Below are 17,896 nucleotides of genomic sequence, written 5' to 3' on the forward strand. Positions count from 1 at the left end.
ATTGTATTAATTTTAGTACTTTATGATTTGTTAACACGTGGGATTAGATAATCAATAATGAAACAACACAGGCTATTATTATATGTATTATATATTTCTGGTAATTAGTTTTCATTAATTTGTTTTTACCACTGAGCATGTATATATTCATTTTTATAATTTTTATTATTATTATTATTATTAGTAGTAGTAGTAGTAGTTATAGCAGTATAAGTAGTAGTATTAGTATTAGTATTAGTATTAGTAGTAGTTGCAGTAGAAGTAGAAGTAGCAGTAGAAGTAGTTGTAGTAGTAGTAATAGTAGTAGTAGCATTATACGTAGTAGTAGTAGTAGTAGTAGTAGTATAGTAGTAGTAGTAGTAGCATTAGACGTAGTAGTAGTAGTAGTAGTAGTAGTATTAATAGTAGTAGTAGTAGTACTATAAATAATAGCAGTAGAAGTAGTAGTAGTAATATCAAACAGTATGTGTTCTGTTGAAAGTACTAAGAAAATTGACTTTGATTGAATATTTTCTGAACTGCTCTACAATCAGCGACTGTGAGGAACCAGTTCTCTCATTTGAGTATTTCCATTACATTCTACTTTATATCTCTCCTCCACCACATTGTTTTTTTACACCATGTATGTTATTGACAGCTGTTGTTACCAGTTGACAATTTAGCTGGTTTATAACCCTGTACTTCTGTACTTCTTCTTCTCTGTTTTACTTCTATGATACTTCTATATATTTTGCTGAAGTAAAATTAAAAACTGAAGTTTGCCACATCTTGATGCATCTTCTACAAATGTCCACAAATACAAATACTATATATTATATGACAAGAAGAAAAAGCATTCCCATAAATGAAAAGACAAGAAACTTCATAATGTATTCACTGGTATTTATCACACACAGTAATTACCTCTTACACCAAAGTTATGAAATTTGGAGAATATTTTATTTTCAAAGTCAAATATCGTTTTTCATACAATATATTTTCACAGGAGCCTGATTATTATGACAATTTTAAATACGAATCCATTTTAAAAACATTTTGGCTGTAGAATGTTGATCATAGTATCTGGTGAGAGATGAAGGTCCACGACTCTTCCTCAGTCGGAGTCACTGCTGCAGGAGCTGCTGGAGGACTTGAGCAGGGACGAGCAACACAAACACACATTAATGAAACTTCAATCCTCTGAACTATACTATGTATTAACTATTATATGTCACTGTGTGTATTCAGAATAACTTATTTCTGGAGCAAACATAACCAGAATTTAGCGTTTGAGAAAATGCCTGAATCTTACCCCGTGACAGTTCTTTCCTTTCTTGTGACACTTGGCATGAGCGTGACCATTCTTGTGCTTGTGGCCTTTTCCATGACCATGTCCACCTCCGTGCCCTTGGCCCTGGCATTGTCCGTGGCCCTGTCCGTGGCCATGTCCGTGGCCCTGTCCTTGGCCCGGCCCGTATCCGTGCCCCTGGCCATAACCAGGCCCAGGCCCATATCCGGGGTAGCCTCCCTGTTGACCGTGGGCCTGAGGAGGGTAGTTTGGTGGTGGGGCGCTGCCTGGAGGATGTTGAGGGTAGCCCCCTGGCATCTGTTGATGGTTGTTTGGGTAGCCGGGGGGGTACTGGTTTCCTAAACATCAGAAGAAGAGAGGAATCAGATATATACGTCATTGTTTTTTTCACAAGTTATTATCAAGCTCAATTTGCATTATTTAAAAGGAGCTCTTTACCTTGGTTGTGTCCGTACATTTTGAATCTTCCGACACGAGTACAGATTCTAAAAGTGAGATAAAAAGCAGATTGCCTTTCAGTTTACATACGGAGTCCTGGAAGTTAAAGAGCGAGTCCCAGGAGAACTTACTGTGAGCTGGAGATCAGGTCCACAGATGGAGCCGACACCTGTTGGTTCCTCTTATGTACGGCCGCACCTCAGCTTGAAGCCTCAACTCCCATCAGAACATTTTTCTTCTGTGACCTAACTGGGTGTGTGTGTGTGTCTAATAGTTGACATTAAGTAATTATGGACCATACACGATCTAATATTGACTGTAGACACACACAGCCACACCAAAACCTTTGAGATTTTGTTTTATTGAGTTCTTTTGTCGTGCAATTTAATATTTTCATAATTTCCGTTTTAATATTACTAGAAATATTGCATCTTTTCCATTGCTTGATAAATTAATCGTTCGTTTATCAGATAGAATGTAAAGTTCATTAATTCAATTAACCAAGAACACTGTGCATGATACTGCAGTTTTTATCAGCTGTCAAACACAGAGCAGCAGTGACCGGTGCCGGGTCAGTGGGACAACAGCCACATGTGTGAGTTCTCTTTGCTCCAGTTCACACTAAAACCAGTTCAAACAGACTGGGCTTGTTTGTAAAAGAAATGGAAGATTCTAATTTTACAAACCTGAATCTGTGAGTCCCTGTGTGAGGTTTCAGGTGAATGCAGTGGGAGGGGGGGTGCAGGGTGTGTGACTGTTTGTGGTGGAAACCCTCGCTGAACAAAGGTCTGAATTCAACCCACCCTGGGTCAATACAGATAATGTCACTGGACACTGATAAAGAACACATGGAAATAAGAAACTCTTGAGATCAGATATGAAATAAGAGCCAAGACATTACTGAGATTAATTGCTTTTATGAGTAATATGTTGTTTATCACAAAGGAACAATTCATGTGTAAACATATGAAACCGTCAGTAGCAGAAAGATGTAAAAGATGTTTAAAGCAACGCTGCTGTTAATCCATCAGAGGGAGTCAGAGACTGGAGCTGTGTTGCTGACAGGCTGTTCTGACCTTATATGAGAGATTCACATAAGATATAACAACACGTGATGACTACACAAGACTCAAAACCCCTTGAGATGCACATGAGACTCTGAGTTGAAAGAGCACACAGAGAGGGTTGTTTGTTATCGACAGCAGGAAGACGAAGGTGCTCCGGTGGTTTCTCTTCACCTCTAGTCAGAGTCACTGCTGCAGGAGCTGCTGGACGACTGGAACGAGAAAAACACATCGTGAGGATTTGATCAATTCATCATTTTAATATGTGTGTGATGGAAATCAAGATTAGACAAAACAACAAAGTAGAGCCTAAACCTCAGCAAACTTTATTGGAGTCATGACTGTTCTGATAGATGCTTTGTTCTGATGACTTGTGGTCGAAGCAGATCTTGTGACAGAAAGTCAGCTGTGTTAAAAGTAAACAATATAAAAATCCTATTTTAGAGGAACAAATAAATTATTATTTACACATTTAAAAAATGTGACGTGTGGGTAAACTGATTCACATTGAACTTTACACTTGTTATAACTGCTAAGTGGAATAGGGATGTTCTCTTTGATTTCAAATGATTTTTTGTCTTGTTTTTATTTACTTTGAAAAACCAGAGACTTCAATAAAACAACTGGATCTTACCCCATGACACTTCCTCTCTCCTTTGTGACAATGGCCATGCATATGTCCATGCTTATGTCTGTGTCCATGTCCATGTCCATGTCCATGTCCATGTCCATGTCCATGTCCATGTCCATGTCCATGTCCATGCCCATGTCCATGTCCATGATCACTATCACTATCACTATCATGTCCATGCCCATGCCCATGCCCATGTCCATGTCCATGTCCATGTCCATGTCCATGTCCATGTCCATGTCCATGTCCATGTCCATGATCACTATCACTATCATGTCCATGCCCATGCCCATGTCCATGTCCATGTCCATGTCCATGTCCATGTCCATGTCCATGATCATCACAGCCATGATCATGTCCATGATCACTATCATGATCATGATCATGATCATGATCATGTCCATGTCCATGTCCATGTCCGTGTCCATGTTCATGTCCATGTCCATGTCCTTGTCCATGATCATCACAGCCATGATCATGATCATGCCCATGATCATGTCCGTGTCCATGTCCATGATCATGGCCATGTCCGTAGCCAGGTCCAGGACCATGGCTCTGACCACAGTCAAGTCCACAACCAGGCCCTGTTCCGTGACCTTGGCCTCCAGAGCCTCCACAAGGTGGAGCCACAGGATTGTACACAGATGGACCACATGGCTGAGGGGGGCAGGGCTGAGGGGGGCAGGGCTGCAGTGGGAGTTGAGGAAAGAATCCTGACACCGGCTGCTGGTGAGAGTCAGGAGGACACTGGTTTCCTGTTCAAACAGAGCAGGTGATAATAACACTTGATTACAATGTTTGCGTGAAGAAAAGTGAAGAAAAGACAAATATAAAAGTTTTTACCTCTGTTATTTCCAAACATTCCAAAATTTCAGATCAGAATCCTGAAACTGAAAGAATCCATTTAAAGCACATGAAGCAAATCTCAGACAAAAAACTGTTCTCTGACAACGCAAAATGATGTAATGCTGTTAATAACGGAAAAAAACACACATTTAATTAAATCAGTGAATTACGCTTCCTATCTTTGTGTATGTGGGTTAACCCCTAACCCTAACCCAACCCTCACCCGGCCCTAGACCATTACCATAACCTCAACCAGCCAAACTAAATGCCTAACCCTGACCTAACCCTGACCTAACTTAACCCTAAACCAAGTCTTCACCCTCAAACAGCCCTTTAAAAGTGGGTCGGAGAGTGAAGACCGGTCCAAAACGTCCTCACTCTGTATGTTGTAAGCTGAAATGGTCCTCACAAAGATATCCGTCACACACACACAGACACACACAGAGCAGATGAAGGCACACACATGGTGATAAGTCCTGGTGAGCAGTTAGTGAACTTACTCTGCTGTAGTCCAGTCCCTCAGTCTGTCGACAGGTCTGCTGGATGAGAACTTATACGAAGCTTCACCTCAAACAACCCAGAAGACATCATCAGGGGCTGAGCCTTAAAATCCAAGTTTTCTTTTGTTGAACTTTTATTCACCCTTTTTTGCGAGTTGTGCAACAAACGACTTTTTTGTGCTTAATTAACACAACTGTGTGACACAATCTGTCGGGGTGGTTGTCATCACAAGGCACCAGATGAGTAACAATGGAATTGTAAAGGTTTAACTGTCTTCATTGAATTTTTTTTTTTTTTAATTTCCATGAGATCTGGGTGTGGTTTTATACTTTCCTACATTTCACCATAAGACTGGTAATTGACATCTTTTACCAGCAGCCAGTGGTTTTATTAAGATTTACACTTCTCACACCATCACCCTGTGGTCACTTATCAAATCAAATCAAATCAAAGTTTATTGTCACATGCACCAATGACAGAGTCATCGGAGCAGTGAAATTCAAATGACATGGCAGGCAAACATCTACGCAGTAGGCGACTTTACAAAATGAAAAAAAAAAATAACTTACTATGTAAAATAACATATAACATAACATATAACATAACATTGTAACATATAACATATAACACAGTCAAGTCAATATTAAATTAAGTAATATGTTTGTAAGTGTTTTTGCAGCCATGCCAAACTTCTGAGTAATATGAATATATGTATAACATATAACATAGTCAAATAAATTCAAATGAAGCAACAGTTTTCAGGGTGAAGAAGTGGGGAATATTAAATAAGTAGTGAAGTAAGTATATTTGTATGCTTCGGGAGCAGAATGTACATGGTGACTGTTCAGAGGATAGAAAAAAAAAAACATGTTATCTAGCATAACATATAACATCACATCGTAACATATAATGTAGTCAAGTGAAGCAGTAGTTTACAGGGTGAATGGAATATTAAATTAAATAATATGAATATGAATATATGTATACATATAACATAGTCAAGTCAAAGTCAATTGAAGCAGCAGTTTACAGGGTGAAGGACTGGGCAATATATTAAATAAAATAAAATAATATGAATATAGGTATTACATAGGCAGATAAAAGTCCAAATAAAGCAGCAGTTTACAGCGTGAAGAAGTGGGTAATGGAATCTTTGGTTTATAGACATGTAACCTTTGTTACCTTGTGTTAAGGTTTGTGTTCAGATGTTTCCCCTGAGTTCTCCGCTTCCTGATTTATTTTGTAAATTATGATCTTTGTGTGTTTCACCATGTGTTCAATCATCTCGGCCTGCCTTGTCTATATTAGTCTCTGTGTTGTTGTCTTTCATCATCTTGTTCCTGAGTTTGTAATGTTTTTTGAGTTGGATTTTGATTCTTTTAACATAGTTCTTTGGGCCGTGCTTGTGTTAGTGTCGTATTGTGTTAGTATCTTGTGATTTTTGCCGTATTAAATGACGCTTTCTGTTATTTTACTGGCTCCTGCTTTGAGGTCTGAGATCTTAACCCAGGATTCATTCACTTGTTTACAAATAAACACTCCATCAGAATTATTTGAAAGCCATTTTAATCACACATTGAAAGAGTTCTGAAAAAAGATGATACACAAAAATCAACAAGTTGAAAAAGTCAAACGACTGAACTTATTCAGAGAGAATGCATCAATCTTTAATTTCACTTATTACATCAGAATTTAACACCCCAAAAAAAAGCCATGAAAGACACAAAATGTGTGTCACAAACACTTGCATTTGAGTTTCAAGATCACAACACGTGACTGTATTTAGTCATTTAGTTTTAAAGTAAACAGATGGTTGTACACAGGCAAGAGGACGGAGGTTTCCAGGCTGCTTCGTCCAGACGTCTAGTCCGAGTCGCTGCTGCTGCTGCTGCTGCTGCTGCTGCTGCTGCTGCTGCTGCTGCTGCTGCAGGAGCTGGAGGACTAGAGGAGGAACACACCAGCAGACACACACAGTTATCTCACCACTTAACACTGATTTCATTTGCGTTTATTTATAATTGACATTTGGGAGTTTGACAATGTTATTCCTAGCTGGATTGAGTTTGTCCCTTAAAGACATTTCTAAAGAAAAGAGAGCAAATGCATCTCAAAGGTGAAAGTCTCAGGACACATTTAGGAAAGAGGAGCTGCTCCACTGTCATCATATTAATCTGTGGTTGTTCTAAAAACAACCTCCTTGTGTGAATGAAAGTGGTGCAGACAGTGTTTATACTACGTGTCTCCCTCTGCACTGTGTGGAGGATCTTACCCCGTTACCGGAATTCCCCTTCTTGTGACACTTGGTATGGCAGTGGCCGGCCTTTCGCTTTTTTCTGCACTTGTCTCCAGGTTTGCGGCATTTCCCCTTATCACCACCATGTCCATGTCCGCCATGTCCATGTCCATGGCCTTTTTTGCTCTTGCTTCCTTTGCCATGACAGCCGCCTCCTGTAATAAGGAGGATAGTCATTTATTAATATATATAACACGTTCAATGCATGTGGAAGAAAAGAGGCGATATTGAGCCCAGTCGTTTACCTGCTTTACCGGACATCTCCAAACCTCAGACTCTGAAATTAAAGAGAACAAAAAGGTTCATGTTTTGAATATGTTCACACAGATCTCTAAAAAAACAAACATGGTAATGAGCTTAACACAACTTTCAAACATGGAAGATGCAACAAAATAAAATTATGAATTATACGACAAAATAAAGTATCACTATATGAACATAGCTGAACTTACCGTGTGCAAGAGACGAATGCTCAGGTGAAGTCTTCACCTGTGGATCCTATTTATCTGTAGTCACACCTTCACCTGATGTGGTTCATGGGGGCAGTGCTCCAACTCCCATCGGAAACTTTCTTTGTTATGCAAGGAACTCATCTGCAGCACAAAAGAAATAAACACAACTTGACTTGAACACGACGATGCTGCATTCAAATGTGTTAAAACATGAACACTTATGATTCAATCTTATTTGGGACATTGTGTGATGAACATTGTGCGATTGTGATCTGATATGTTCGAGTTCCACTCACACGGGCACGCATCACGCCCCCTGACCTTCGGTGAGCTAATTTCTTTTGTCCTCAGCACAGCACGTTGGACGAGCCTGTTTGACATCTTTTCCTCAGACAGGGCGATGTTATCAGGAGAGAAGAAATGTGTGTTCGGCTTTCTCTGTGTTTTAAACACTCAAACTGGGAACACTGGATTAATGCAAAATCCACTGGTATTCTTTTTGCGTTAACAAGATCGAGTTAATTTGGTGCTTAGGCCCAATAAAGAGGACACGTCTGTATAACACGTGCTGAGACTCGTATCAGTTGTAGAGTCTTTAAGCTTCAAGTTTTGTCAAGTCTTTACAGGGTCAACGGGCTGGAACCGATTTCTCAATAACAAAAGAAAATAAAACTATGATGCAATTACCCAGACCTGCAGCTGTTGGCCAGAAGTTGATTGACAGATTGAAATTTGGTTTCTTCCTGAAGAGTGACTGAGCAACATCTGTACTACCTCTGTAAACTGAATTCCAAAGTAAAACTTAAGTAAACTAATATATTTTCTCTTTCAAATCCACTTGACAAAAGGACAAAGCCCCTGTCAGAGCTCGGCACTAGAGACATCCACAAAATGGACAAAACACAAAGATCCTTAAGACGCCATCATCACTCGAAAAGACTCTATGAGATTATCAATAATCCCACACACGCCCTCTGTGGCTACATGAACAAATGCCTATGGAAAGGCATTTTAGATTTTGACTTGTAAAACAAATAGAGGGACGTTAGGTCCAAAGAACAGCTGACTTGTAAATGCAATTGCATTTTATTATTTTTGCTTTTAAATATACTTCCATTTCACATTTGCCACAAATCCTTTCCTCATTTCAAATTGTTTTAGACTTTCTAGATATTTTATTTTCAGCTTTCATGCGTGCACACTGGCTGGTGTTATATCAGTAAAATACCAGTTTCCTAGCATAGCAAACACTGTAGACATAATTCAGAGGGAAGCACAACCAGTAAAATATTCTTGTGTTTTGTTCACTGGTTTCCAAGCATGAAGCTCAGCTGCTGCTTCTCAAGAAAAGATGAAGTCTCCTGTCCGTCAGCTGCACAAACAAAGAGACTCACAGTTCTCCAGAGACACTCCCCTGATAGTTAAAAGTCAGATGCACGTTGCAATTAAGGACATTCTTGATCTCCTGCACATGTTGTAATAAATAACACGCCACAAAGCATTCTTCCTGACCGCACCTGTCACGCTAAAGACTCAGGCGTGTCAGTGAAAGTGGTCAAAGGGTAAAAGAACCTGATGTTCGGTGGATAAAACAACTCGTCAGGATCCGGTTTTAATGTTTGACGGACACACAACAGTTTGATGAGTGCTCACATTGACACATGTTCAATTCCCACTATCGTACTCGTTTCTTTCTGCTGGTGCAGAAGAGACAAAAGAAACTTGAGACAGAAACGTTGTTTTAGTTTGAATTCATTCAAGTTCAGTCGAGTCACATTGTGAAAAAACTACCATAGAAATCTCTTTATTCTAAAATTCTAAATGTTTTTCTTTTACACTTTATAGTCCAGAGCAGGTGAAGTGAACATCATCGTCCCAGCAGCTCTGTGAGGTGCAGCTCTGGCAGATGAGCTGGGCTGGAATGTCAAGACAAGCAATTCCAAGAATGAATCCTATCTGATGGAATCACCTTTAAAAACACAACTCAAGTTCTGTGACAGTGGAAAAACACACACTTTCCTTTGTCTGAGTTGTGTTATATTTTGTCCTCTTGTCCTTGCACATAGTCTTCGCTGTCATCGCTCTTCACAGCTTCACCCTCCCAGCCAGCGGACTGTCGGGGTAAAGTGCTGAGAAGCGTCCCAGGGTCCACACAGGGAAGACGTTTCTGTAGGAGGTGTAGCTGATGGCACAGCTCTTGTTGAACACACCTGCAATGTTCTCCTGGCGAGGTGAAAGCAAAGAATATCAATATTAATTTATATCTCGTACTTTCATTAGATGAATCAGTTGTAACTTGGATTAAAGGGAGAGAAAGAGATTACTAATCCATACATAAGTGATAGCTCACCTGTGGCCAGTCTCCATTGGGCAGCTGCTTGTCAATCAGCAGCTGGACTCCTCTCTCTATGGCTCGTCTGTCAGGATGCCTGGATACACACACAAGTAGTTAGATTGGATTTTAATTAATTATGTTCGTATTTATAATAGAAATGTATTTTCTGATTGCAGGGAAATAAAACACAAGGTGTAAGCACAGCAGGCACATAACCAACCGCTCAGTAAATACACAACGACACATCACACATGACTAAAATCACTAACAAACATGAACCCATCAGTTCCAGTCTGATCCCATGTTGGTCCAGTCCCAGGTGAGTGAGTGGAAGAAGACCCACCTGGCGGCCATGAGGCCCAGCAAAGCCCAGCAGGTGTTGTGGATCTGAGCCGTGCTGCTCTGGACGTAGCGCCGCTGCTCACACGACTCAAAGTCCTCCCCCCACCCTCCGTCAGGCATCTGCCACTCCAGCAGGAAGCGGCAGGCTCTCTGCACCTCCACACACGCGTCCCTGTCAACAGGACACAGTGGGGCCGTTTAGGATGAATTGGGGGGGGGGGGGGGTTAAGGGGTGAACTTTGTGGTTTATTCAATCAGAAGTCTGCGATCTCTTACTCGTCCTCGTAGACGTGACCCATGCACGCAAAGGCCTCAAGGCCAAACCAGATTCCATACGTGAAGCACACGCCCCAGGACCTGAGCAGGAGAAGACAGAGGTGGAGCTCAGCCTGTGGATGAGGTGGCAAATCAAACAGTCACATCAAAAGTGTGTGAGCGCTCACCCTTCCCAGGAACCGTCAGGCCGCTGCACCCTCCTGCAATACTCCAGTCCCGCTCTCAGAGTGGACCTGAGGAGGACACAAGGACCTGTTACAGCCTTCACCTCCTCCATCTTTATCCTACACCTCAATAGGAACTGAGAAATTATCCAGGAAGCAAAGTCTGTGTGAGACATCCCTCACTAATCGCTTTATGGTCAACAATAAGGTGAGTTTGCAATTTTGTAGTTCTGTCCCAATGTTACCAGATACTCTTTAGTGCACTCGTTTCCCACAATGCATTGTGAAAAGTAGTGTACAGCCAATGGTCAACAACTGAGCAATATTTACCAGCATGCATTGCGCTCACGGTGGAGAGATGAGAGGACCAGAGCAAATGTAAATACTAGTAGAGGCTACCGGTAAGTATTAATACTACGTGCAAAATATACATTTTAACTGTATTGTGGGATTTTGGACACAGCCCATGTCTTTTTGGGGGATTTCTTTCCCATCATGACTTTTTAAAACCATAAACCTACAAATATGGACTAAAATAACTGTTAATTGTATGACTTTGAAATGACCTTTAGGAAGGTTTATGGATATTTCATCCAGTCAGTTCAGTGTGTATATTGTGTTTGTGCCGTGTGGTTCACCTGATCTCCTCCGCCCGGTGGTCAGGGTAGACCTGCTGGAAGTGCCTCAGAGCCTGCATCACTGCCGACGTGCACTCCACATAGGTGTAATCTATCATGATGTCACCTGTTTGTGTGTGTGTGACACAGTACAACAGTGTTACCAACACATTTCAATCGCACAAAATACAAAAAGAGGATGTTTTAGGCTTTTTGCCCTTTAATACAGAACAGGCCATAATCTTGCGACCCATCCAGGGTGTTTCCCTTTTTCATATCTGCAATTCTTGTAGAGTGAGTCAGGCTGACATTCCTTCACCAAGCTCTGATCACTCAGAAGTCAGAACATGAAATGAGCCCAGTCCCACAGCGAGGTCTGTGTGGTGGGTGTTGAGCAAAGTGCTGGTAACGTACTCACCAAACACCTCGGACGGGTTGAGCAGCTCCAGGAGTCTCCCCCCCCTCTTGGTCTCATATGTGGCAAACCCCCCGTCAGAGTTCCTCATGCTCAGGAGCTACAGGGAGATAAGAGAAGACCATCAGTGCTACGGCAGAAACACGACCTCTGAAGTGAACCAGGTGGAGGTGGAGGTGGAGCTCAGTCTGATGTCGGTTTGTGTACGGATCAAACAAATGAGACGTATCGTTTGAATATGAATTGACACCGACATTGAACTGTGTAGATGCTGGAGGTTGGAGTGTTTGCACAGAGACAGGGATGCTGCTCCACCTGCTTCTTTGCTAAGTTCACTTACATAAACATGATTCCCTTAATGGTGACGACCCGGAAGCCTCACAAAAAAGATAACTTAGTCTTGGATGTACTTTCTGCCTGTGGACTCACCACGTTGACGGCGTCATAGAGACGCTCAGAGGGGACATGCTGGCTGATGGAGGGACACAGCTCCTGCAGCAGCATCACTGACTTCAGGCCCTCGGCCGTGCAGTCGGCCACAATCCAGCCGCAGTCCCGGGTGCTGAAGGGGAAGCCTCCCTGAAAACAAAGACACGGTGTGAATTTATGTATTTATTCATATCTGATTCCCTGGATATAATCTCCAGATGCAGTTTAGTCCGTATTTGAGACTAAAGGGAATTATTCTGAAGTATTCTTGTTTAATGCTAGTTGTACCTTGTTCATTTGTCTGTAGTATTTCTTGTATTCTGGAGGATTCTCCGGTATCTGGTGATGGAGTGGAAAAACCAGTCAGGCATAAGAAATCACAACTGAAAGCACTGGAGGATCATATTACACTGGAAATCTGCAAATATGTGTCAGGGAGGATTAGCTCTGGGAGCTCCTGAGACTCATGCTACTTGCACCTGTGTTATGGTGAGAAAGTGATGTGCGTCTTGGAGGCACTTCGATAGCCGCGGGTCGTCCTGGGCTCCTGCCTGAAACCACACAACTTATTATAATCAGCTACATGACACACTTCAGTCAGGACTCACACACTCTCCTCAAAACTCAAAGACCTGTGAGTTACAACTGATCTGAGACTTGAGAAGTGAGTCGTGTTTGAAACCCATTTAAAGGAGCAATGATGATCTGTGGATTTGTAATTTTATGTTGAGGAAAGTGAGGACAGAACTGAATTGAATTGAAATATTAAAAGACATTAACAGAGGTAATAGTGTGGGTGTGTTACCTCGAGGAAAGCCTGCACGGCAAAACAAGTGTCCCACAGCTGAGAGCCATTGGTCCCCTGTGCAGAAGAAGAAGGTGAAACTGAAACTCTCTTTCCAGGACGACATGCAAAGTGTGGAACCAGCACTAAGTTGAATCAATATAATAAAGTTTAAGAGTCTCACCTGCATTTTCATCCCGTCCAGCCCCAGCCTGGAACACAGAGGACTGACTGTTAGTTCATCTGCAGTTTACTTTCAGAATCAGAATCAGAAAGTATTTATTGCCAAGTAGGTTTACACCTACAAGGAATTTGCTCTGGTTATTGGTGCATACAATGAACATAGAAACATAAAAACATAAAAACATACAAACACAATAAATACAACACACATAAGAAAAGCAATAAAAAGAAAAAATATATATTTACTCACTATTTACTTCTAATTTACTCTTTTTCTAATATTTATGCAAAGCAACATTTATTTAGACATAAACATATCTAAATAAAATATATATAAAAGGTAAAAGATTTAAAAAGGGAAGTAAAAAGTGAAATGCAAGATGCAAGACGGTGAAAAGTGTCAGATTGCAATATGCAAGGAGGTTTTGTTCCTGATGGACCGCAGCCTCCTGCCCGAGGGAAGAACCTCATGCATACACATACTTAAAGATCTAATAGCACTGAGTTAACAACTTTCAACATCACACACATGGGTTGCATTATCCAGCACAAGAGTGTCTTGAACAACTTTTTGATGAGTTGGTAAGTGAGTTGTTACCAGAGATAATCTGGGATCCTGGACACGTGCTCCTGAAACACCGGGGAGGTCGGACCGTCCACGTACCAGCGAACCAGCATGTTGATGGTCTTGGAGATCTGAGGACAAAGGCCAGAACCTCATGTTTACACTCTCTTCCTTTAACAGTCTGAATAAGATGACTTTTGTAAAACTCAGTGTTCCTTAGGGTGTGTGTTTTCACTACCGGTCCGATGCTGATGCACTTAGTGAAGCGGTCGTCGGCCTGGATGTGCTCGTACAGCTCTCTGACAGCCATTCCTCTCAGGGTGGTGCTGTGATGGGCTTCGTACACATTCAACACCACTGCAGGGAAACGAGGGGAGGGGAGGGGAGGGGAGGGGAGGGGAGGGGAGGGGAGGGGAGGGGAATGGGAGGGATTCAAGCAGCGGCACGTGGGAACATTCCAGTGAAAAACACTTGCATAATACCTCATTGCACAAAAAAACACCTCGTAGACATGGACACTGCTTCACGTGTGTTGTGTTAAACTTACTGTGTGTTGTGTTAACTTACTGTAGGCAGCATCGAGCAGCGAGCTGTGAGCTGTGTACATGTCACCTGCTGCCACGTTGTTCCTCTGAGCCGGCCAGCTGATGGAGGCATAGTCCTGGACATAAAGCTCCTACACAACAGGAAAGAGACAAATGTGTTAAACAACTGGTTGACACATATGGAGGCTCGGTATTTGTAGCAGAAGGCAAAGTAACAATTACACGATAAAACACTTTATACTTGAAATTTGAATTATAGAGGCAAATATATAGTATATATTTTTTCACTTTTTTAGCTTTAAAAGTAAACTGTTTAATCCTCAATCATCGTCAGTTGCAACTCAACAATAACAATCGATTTAACTTAATATTAATTTCAGTGGTGCTTTCAGTGGAAAGCGTTAACTTTTAGACCTCTCTTCTAATTTCATCAAAAGTCAGTTTATCATTGAGCTCTGGTTGTGATCAGGAGTGTAGCGCCCCCGTGTGGTACAGTTTGGCTTCAGCACCTGTCTGAGGCTGAGCACCAGGGAGTCTTCCTCAGCCGCCAGTCTGACAGCGTAGCAGTAGCTCATGGGGAGGTAGACCTGGCGACAGTGACACCACAGAGTGGAGGGGTGGGCCGGCATCCAAGTGGGGAACAGCCTGCAACAGACACATGTACAAACATCAAACCCTGAATATGTTCAAAGGAAAACTGGTTTCCTGCTTCATAGACAAGAGATTCAAATGAATGTAAGTTCAGCTGGTGATCTGATGTCACAGTAAGTACAGATACCTAACAAAGTACTTAAATCCTGAATCTTACCACATCTCTGGCAGGAGCGTGTTCATTCCTTCCCAACTGTACACATTTAAAATGGCCAACCAGAATTTGCCCCACGAGGGAATCCCCAACGCACCGCCTGAAAAAACACAGAGCAACAAATGTAAAATCCAAAGTTTGCAGGAAAAGTTAAAACACAAAAGGAAGAAGATATTTTTTTTTACTTCTCACCTTTGCTGTGCAGGTTATTTCTGGCTCGAACCATATCTGGGTCATCAGGCTCTAGTCCCAGGATCCTCAGGGACGTGTAACTCAGTGCTGTGCCAAAGACCGTCGACTTATCCTCAATATGTCTGAGGGAAAAATATAAATAAATATATGTGAGTGGTCAAAGGTCAAAGGTCAAAGGTGAAGTACACAGTAACCCCACTCAACATGTATTTGGTCATGTGATAACAGCTCAAACCCCTCATTTGCCCAACTCCTCCAGTGAACCCATTCAAACTTTGACCAGTTGTCATTTGAACTCAAAGATTAAACGATTAGATTCCAGTTATAAAAGTCAAAGGTCATGGTGACCTCAAATGAATTTAGAAAAGGTTCTCCTTCGCTGAAGTGTCAGAAGACCAACTACCTGTTTGTTACCTTTGTCTTTTGCGGTGGGAAACACGGCATCATCTTACAGGAGATGCACATTAAGGGATAAGGCATGCACACATATCAAAAGACAACAAAGTGTGACGGTAACTTACAGACCCCAGCCTCCATCAGGCAGCTGCACGGAGCGCAGGTACCTCACCATCTCCTTCTTCCAAGCCCCGGGCAGCGGGATCTTAGCCACGTGGCAGGTGATCAGGAGGCCTGTGGAGCACACACACGGCTACAGATCGAAACACACAACAGTATGTGCCAGCATCTTAACACCATCACCCTAGGACAGGGGTCTTCAACGTTTTTCAGGACAAGGACCCCACAAACTGATGGAGAGATAGAGCAGGGACCCCCTACTATATATATTGTATGTAATTGTATTTTTAATTAAGCTGGGCCTAGTGCCATGTATAAACATAGCTACCCTGTTATTGTGCAATCAATACTAAGCTATTCAAATAATACACAGAATGATAACGTCTTCTGCCTCCATTTATTATATGTTGGATTCATGTTAATGTGTATTTAAAGATATTTAAATTAGTTGGAAACAATTCGTTGACAAAAAAATTAAAAAAATTGCGACCCCCCCCTGCAGTATCTCGGCGGACCCCCTATGGGTCGCGGACCCACTGTTGAAGACCTCTGCCCTAGGGTACACACTTCTACAAATGGAGGCCCGTGTATTTTCTCAGGTATGAAAAGAAAGGGCATGTCCTACCTGGGAGCAGGAAGAGAGGTCCTCCATAGTCCCCGGCCCAGTGACCGTCCTCCGCCTGGAGGTGACTGTAGAAGTGCATCCCCTTCAGAGCCACGTCCACGGCCGTGTGCGCAGCCGGGGATCCAGGCACCAACTCACTCTGTGGAGAGAACACAGGAGGAGGAACTATTCAATAGGAAAGTATATTCTGTTGCTGTAGCACAAAAGTGTGGGAATCTGAGAATTTGAAATTGGATTCAAATGGTTGTAAAAGTGACAAATAAGACAATGTATAGTGGATGATTTGATCAGTGTTTAATATAATATCATTAAAATATTATCCCGATATAAAGTTCCCTACATGGCAGATACCAAAGAGTATATGTTGAGTCTAGACTCTTGAGGAGATCACATGTAGAACTGTCGAGAAATGCTGGTTTAAAACTGCTGGCATCAATTTGTGATTATAAAAAAACCCTGATTCATGGTCCCTCCATCTTCCAAACCATCTTCCCCACAAAGGGAGACAGCAGATACAAAAAGGAGGTGAACCCACCTTGTCGATGCCGAGCGAGTGAGCCTCCATCACGGTCTGCTCCCTGTCGGGGGTTTCCTGATCCTCCACATAGCGCCAGGTCTGTCTGCCCTCGCCACTGGTCAGCCTCCAGCGGCTCAGGTCTGTGGCCGGCTCCGTCCTGTACGGGCCCCCCCGCCTCCGCAAGTGCCTGGAAAACACAGCTGGTTGGTTTAATGGTGCGGTTCTTCTGCCAAGGAAGTTATGTTTTCACCCCTGTTCATTTGTATGGTCGTGAGCAAGATGATGCAAAATACTAACTACAGAAAAACTGGATGTGGTAAAGGTCGGACAGAGTTTAAATTGTGGAGTGTGGATGCCAGATGGGTCGGTTATCAAAATGTTCCCTGATTTCTCCCAGAATAATTCATAGATCTTGATTTTAAAAAACAAATCTGGTGCATTTAGGGACAGTTTTTTATATATATGTGCAAATCGGAATTGCAATACAGAATCCAGATCTGGTGAATTTAAATGAGTCTTCACTGAGTTCCGTTCTAGCTCCATGTGCACATTTTCTACAAAAAAAATAAAAAAGGTATTTCCTCAGCTGGTCAGAAAATTAAACCAGTAACTCATGAGGTGACTCTGCTGCTGGTTTTCAGTCCATGTGCAAAGTGGTGACACACAAATCCAAAACTGTGCAGAGAATATGAAGTAAACACTCAAATACAACAAAGGTACTGGTAACTTTAAAATACACAGTAAAATACACGGTTTTCTTATAACTTTTATAAATAAATAACTCTACAGCTGTTTTTATAGATATGTTCATTTCATATTTTCATAAAAACTTATTAGCTCCTGTTGAATTCACGACATCGATAAACATGAGTTATAAAACAGCTGTTTTGATGACATCATCCCCTGAGATGTAAAAAGTATATAACACAGATTGTGTACAAAAGTAAATACTCACGTCCCCTCAGTCATGGTTGTGATACTCAGATGATCCCTCCGCTGAACTGGGACTGGATCTCTTCTCCTCTCGGTTCTGCCCCTCCTGCTCTTTACCTGGGAGCTGTAGTCTTTTGAAA

At 41.9% G+C, this 17,896-nt stretch overlaps 4 protein-coding genes across 4 annotated transcripts; all 4 read right to left on the minus strand.

Annotated features, from left to right (window-relative positions):
* Window positions 1-933: 933 nt before the first annotated feature.
* Window positions 934-1,827, minus strand: LOC133966795 (annexin B11-like). The gene is made up of 3 exons (XM_062401814.1): window positions 1,727-1,827; window positions 1,292-1,626; window positions 934-1,129 (listed from the first exon to the last, which is right to left on the minus strand). The coding sequence occupies exons 1-3, from the start codon at window positions 1,743-1,745 to the stop codon at window positions 1,094-1,096; spliced, it is 390 nt and encodes a 129-aa protein (XP_062257798.1). The 5' UTR covers window positions 1,746-1,827; the 3' UTR covers window positions 934-1,093.
* An 800-nt stretch (window positions 1,828-2,627) lies between these two features.
* Window positions 2,628-6,052, minus strand: LOC133966985 (uncharacterized). The gene is made up of 3 exons (XM_062402127.1): window positions 6,038-6,052; window positions 3,425-4,176; window positions 2,628-3,002 (listed from the first exon to the last, which is right to left on the minus strand). The coding sequence occupies exons 1-3, from the start codon at window positions 6,050-6,052 to the stop codon at window positions 2,804-2,806; spliced, it is 966 nt and encodes a 321-aa protein (XP_062258111.1). The 3' UTR covers window positions 2,628-2,803.
* A 266-nt stretch (window positions 6,053-6,318) lies between these two features.
* LOC133967452 (corepressor interacting with RBPJ 1-like) lies at window positions 6,319-7,695 on the minus strand. Its single transcript, XM_062402894.1, has 4 exons — window positions 7,514-7,695; window positions 7,307-7,338; window positions 7,038-7,216; window positions 6,319-6,709 (listed from the first exon to the last, which is right to left on the minus strand). Exons 2-4 carry the CDS (start codon window positions 7,320-7,322, stop codon window positions 6,632-6,634), a joined length of 273 nt encoding a protein of 90 aa, XP_062258878.1. The 5' UTR covers window positions 7,323-7,338; window positions 7,514-7,695; the 3' UTR covers window positions 6,319-6,631.
* Window positions 7,696-9,248: 1,553 nt separating this feature from the next.
* Window positions 9,249-17,865, minus strand: lss (lanosterol synthase (2,3-oxidosqualene-lanosterol cyclase)). Its single transcript, XM_062403108.1, has 22 exons — window positions 17,779-17,865; window positions 16,842-17,010; window positions 16,307-16,445; window positions 15,687-15,795; window positions 15,166-15,287; window positions 14,977-15,073; window positions 14,678-14,813; window positions 14,191-14,299; window positions 13,862-13,980; window positions 13,657-13,754; window positions 13,060-13,087; window positions 12,897-12,953; window positions 12,571-12,642; window positions 12,380-12,430; window positions 12,092-12,241; window positions 11,666-11,762; window positions 11,269-11,374; window positions 10,634-10,699; window positions 10,467-10,547; window positions 10,192-10,362; window positions 9,864-9,942; window positions 9,249-9,736 (listed from the first exon to the last, which is right to left on the minus strand). The coding sequence occupies exons 1-22, from the start codon at window positions 17,790-17,792 to the stop codon at window positions 9,599-9,601; spliced, it is 2,208 nt and encodes a 735-aa protein (XP_062259092.1). The 5' UTR covers window positions 17,793-17,865; the 3' UTR covers window positions 9,249-9,598.
* Between the last annotated feature and the right edge of the window lie 31 nt (window positions 17,866-17,896).

The sequence above is a fragment of the Platichthys flesus genome, chromosome 13, assembly GCF_949316205.1.
Source record: "Platichthys flesus chromosome 13, fPlaFle2.1, whole genome shotgun sequence".
Lineage (NCBI taxonomy): Eukaryota > Metazoa > Chordata > Actinopteri > Pleuronectiformes > Pleuronectidae > Platichthys > Platichthys flesus.

What these genes read in the sequence shown, in the direction of transcription:
- lss (XM_062403108.1), bottom strand. An exon ending in ACTCGCTCGGCATCGACAAG is followed by an intron (nt 16,446 to 16,841) that starts GTGGGTTCACCT and finishes TTCTCTCCACAG; the next exon opens with AGTGAGTTGGTGCCTGGATC. An exon ending in AGGATCCCAGATTATCTCTG is followed by an intron (nt 13,088 to 13,656) that starts GTAACAACTCAC and finishes TCTGTGTTCCAG; the next exon opens with GCTGGGGCTGGACGGGATGA.
- LOC133967452 (XM_062402894.1), bottom strand. An exon ending in AGGGGAATTCCGGTAACGGG is followed by an intron (nt 6,710 to 7,037) that starts GTAAGATCCTCC and finishes TTCCTCCTCTAG; the next exon opens with TCCTCCAGCTCCTGCAGCAG.
- LOC133966985 (XM_062402127.1), bottom strand. An exon ending in GAGAGAGGAAGTGTCATGGG is followed by an intron (nt 3,003 to 3,424) that starts GTAAGATCCAGT and finishes TTCTCGTTCCAG; the next exon opens with TCGTCCAGCAGCTCCTGCAG.
- LOC133966795 (XM_062401814.1), bottom strand. An exon ending in AAGGAAAGAACTGTCACGGG is followed by an intron (nt 1,130 to 1,291) that starts GTAAGATTCAGG and finishes TCCCTGCTCAAG; the next exon opens with TCCTCCAGCAGCTCCTGCAG.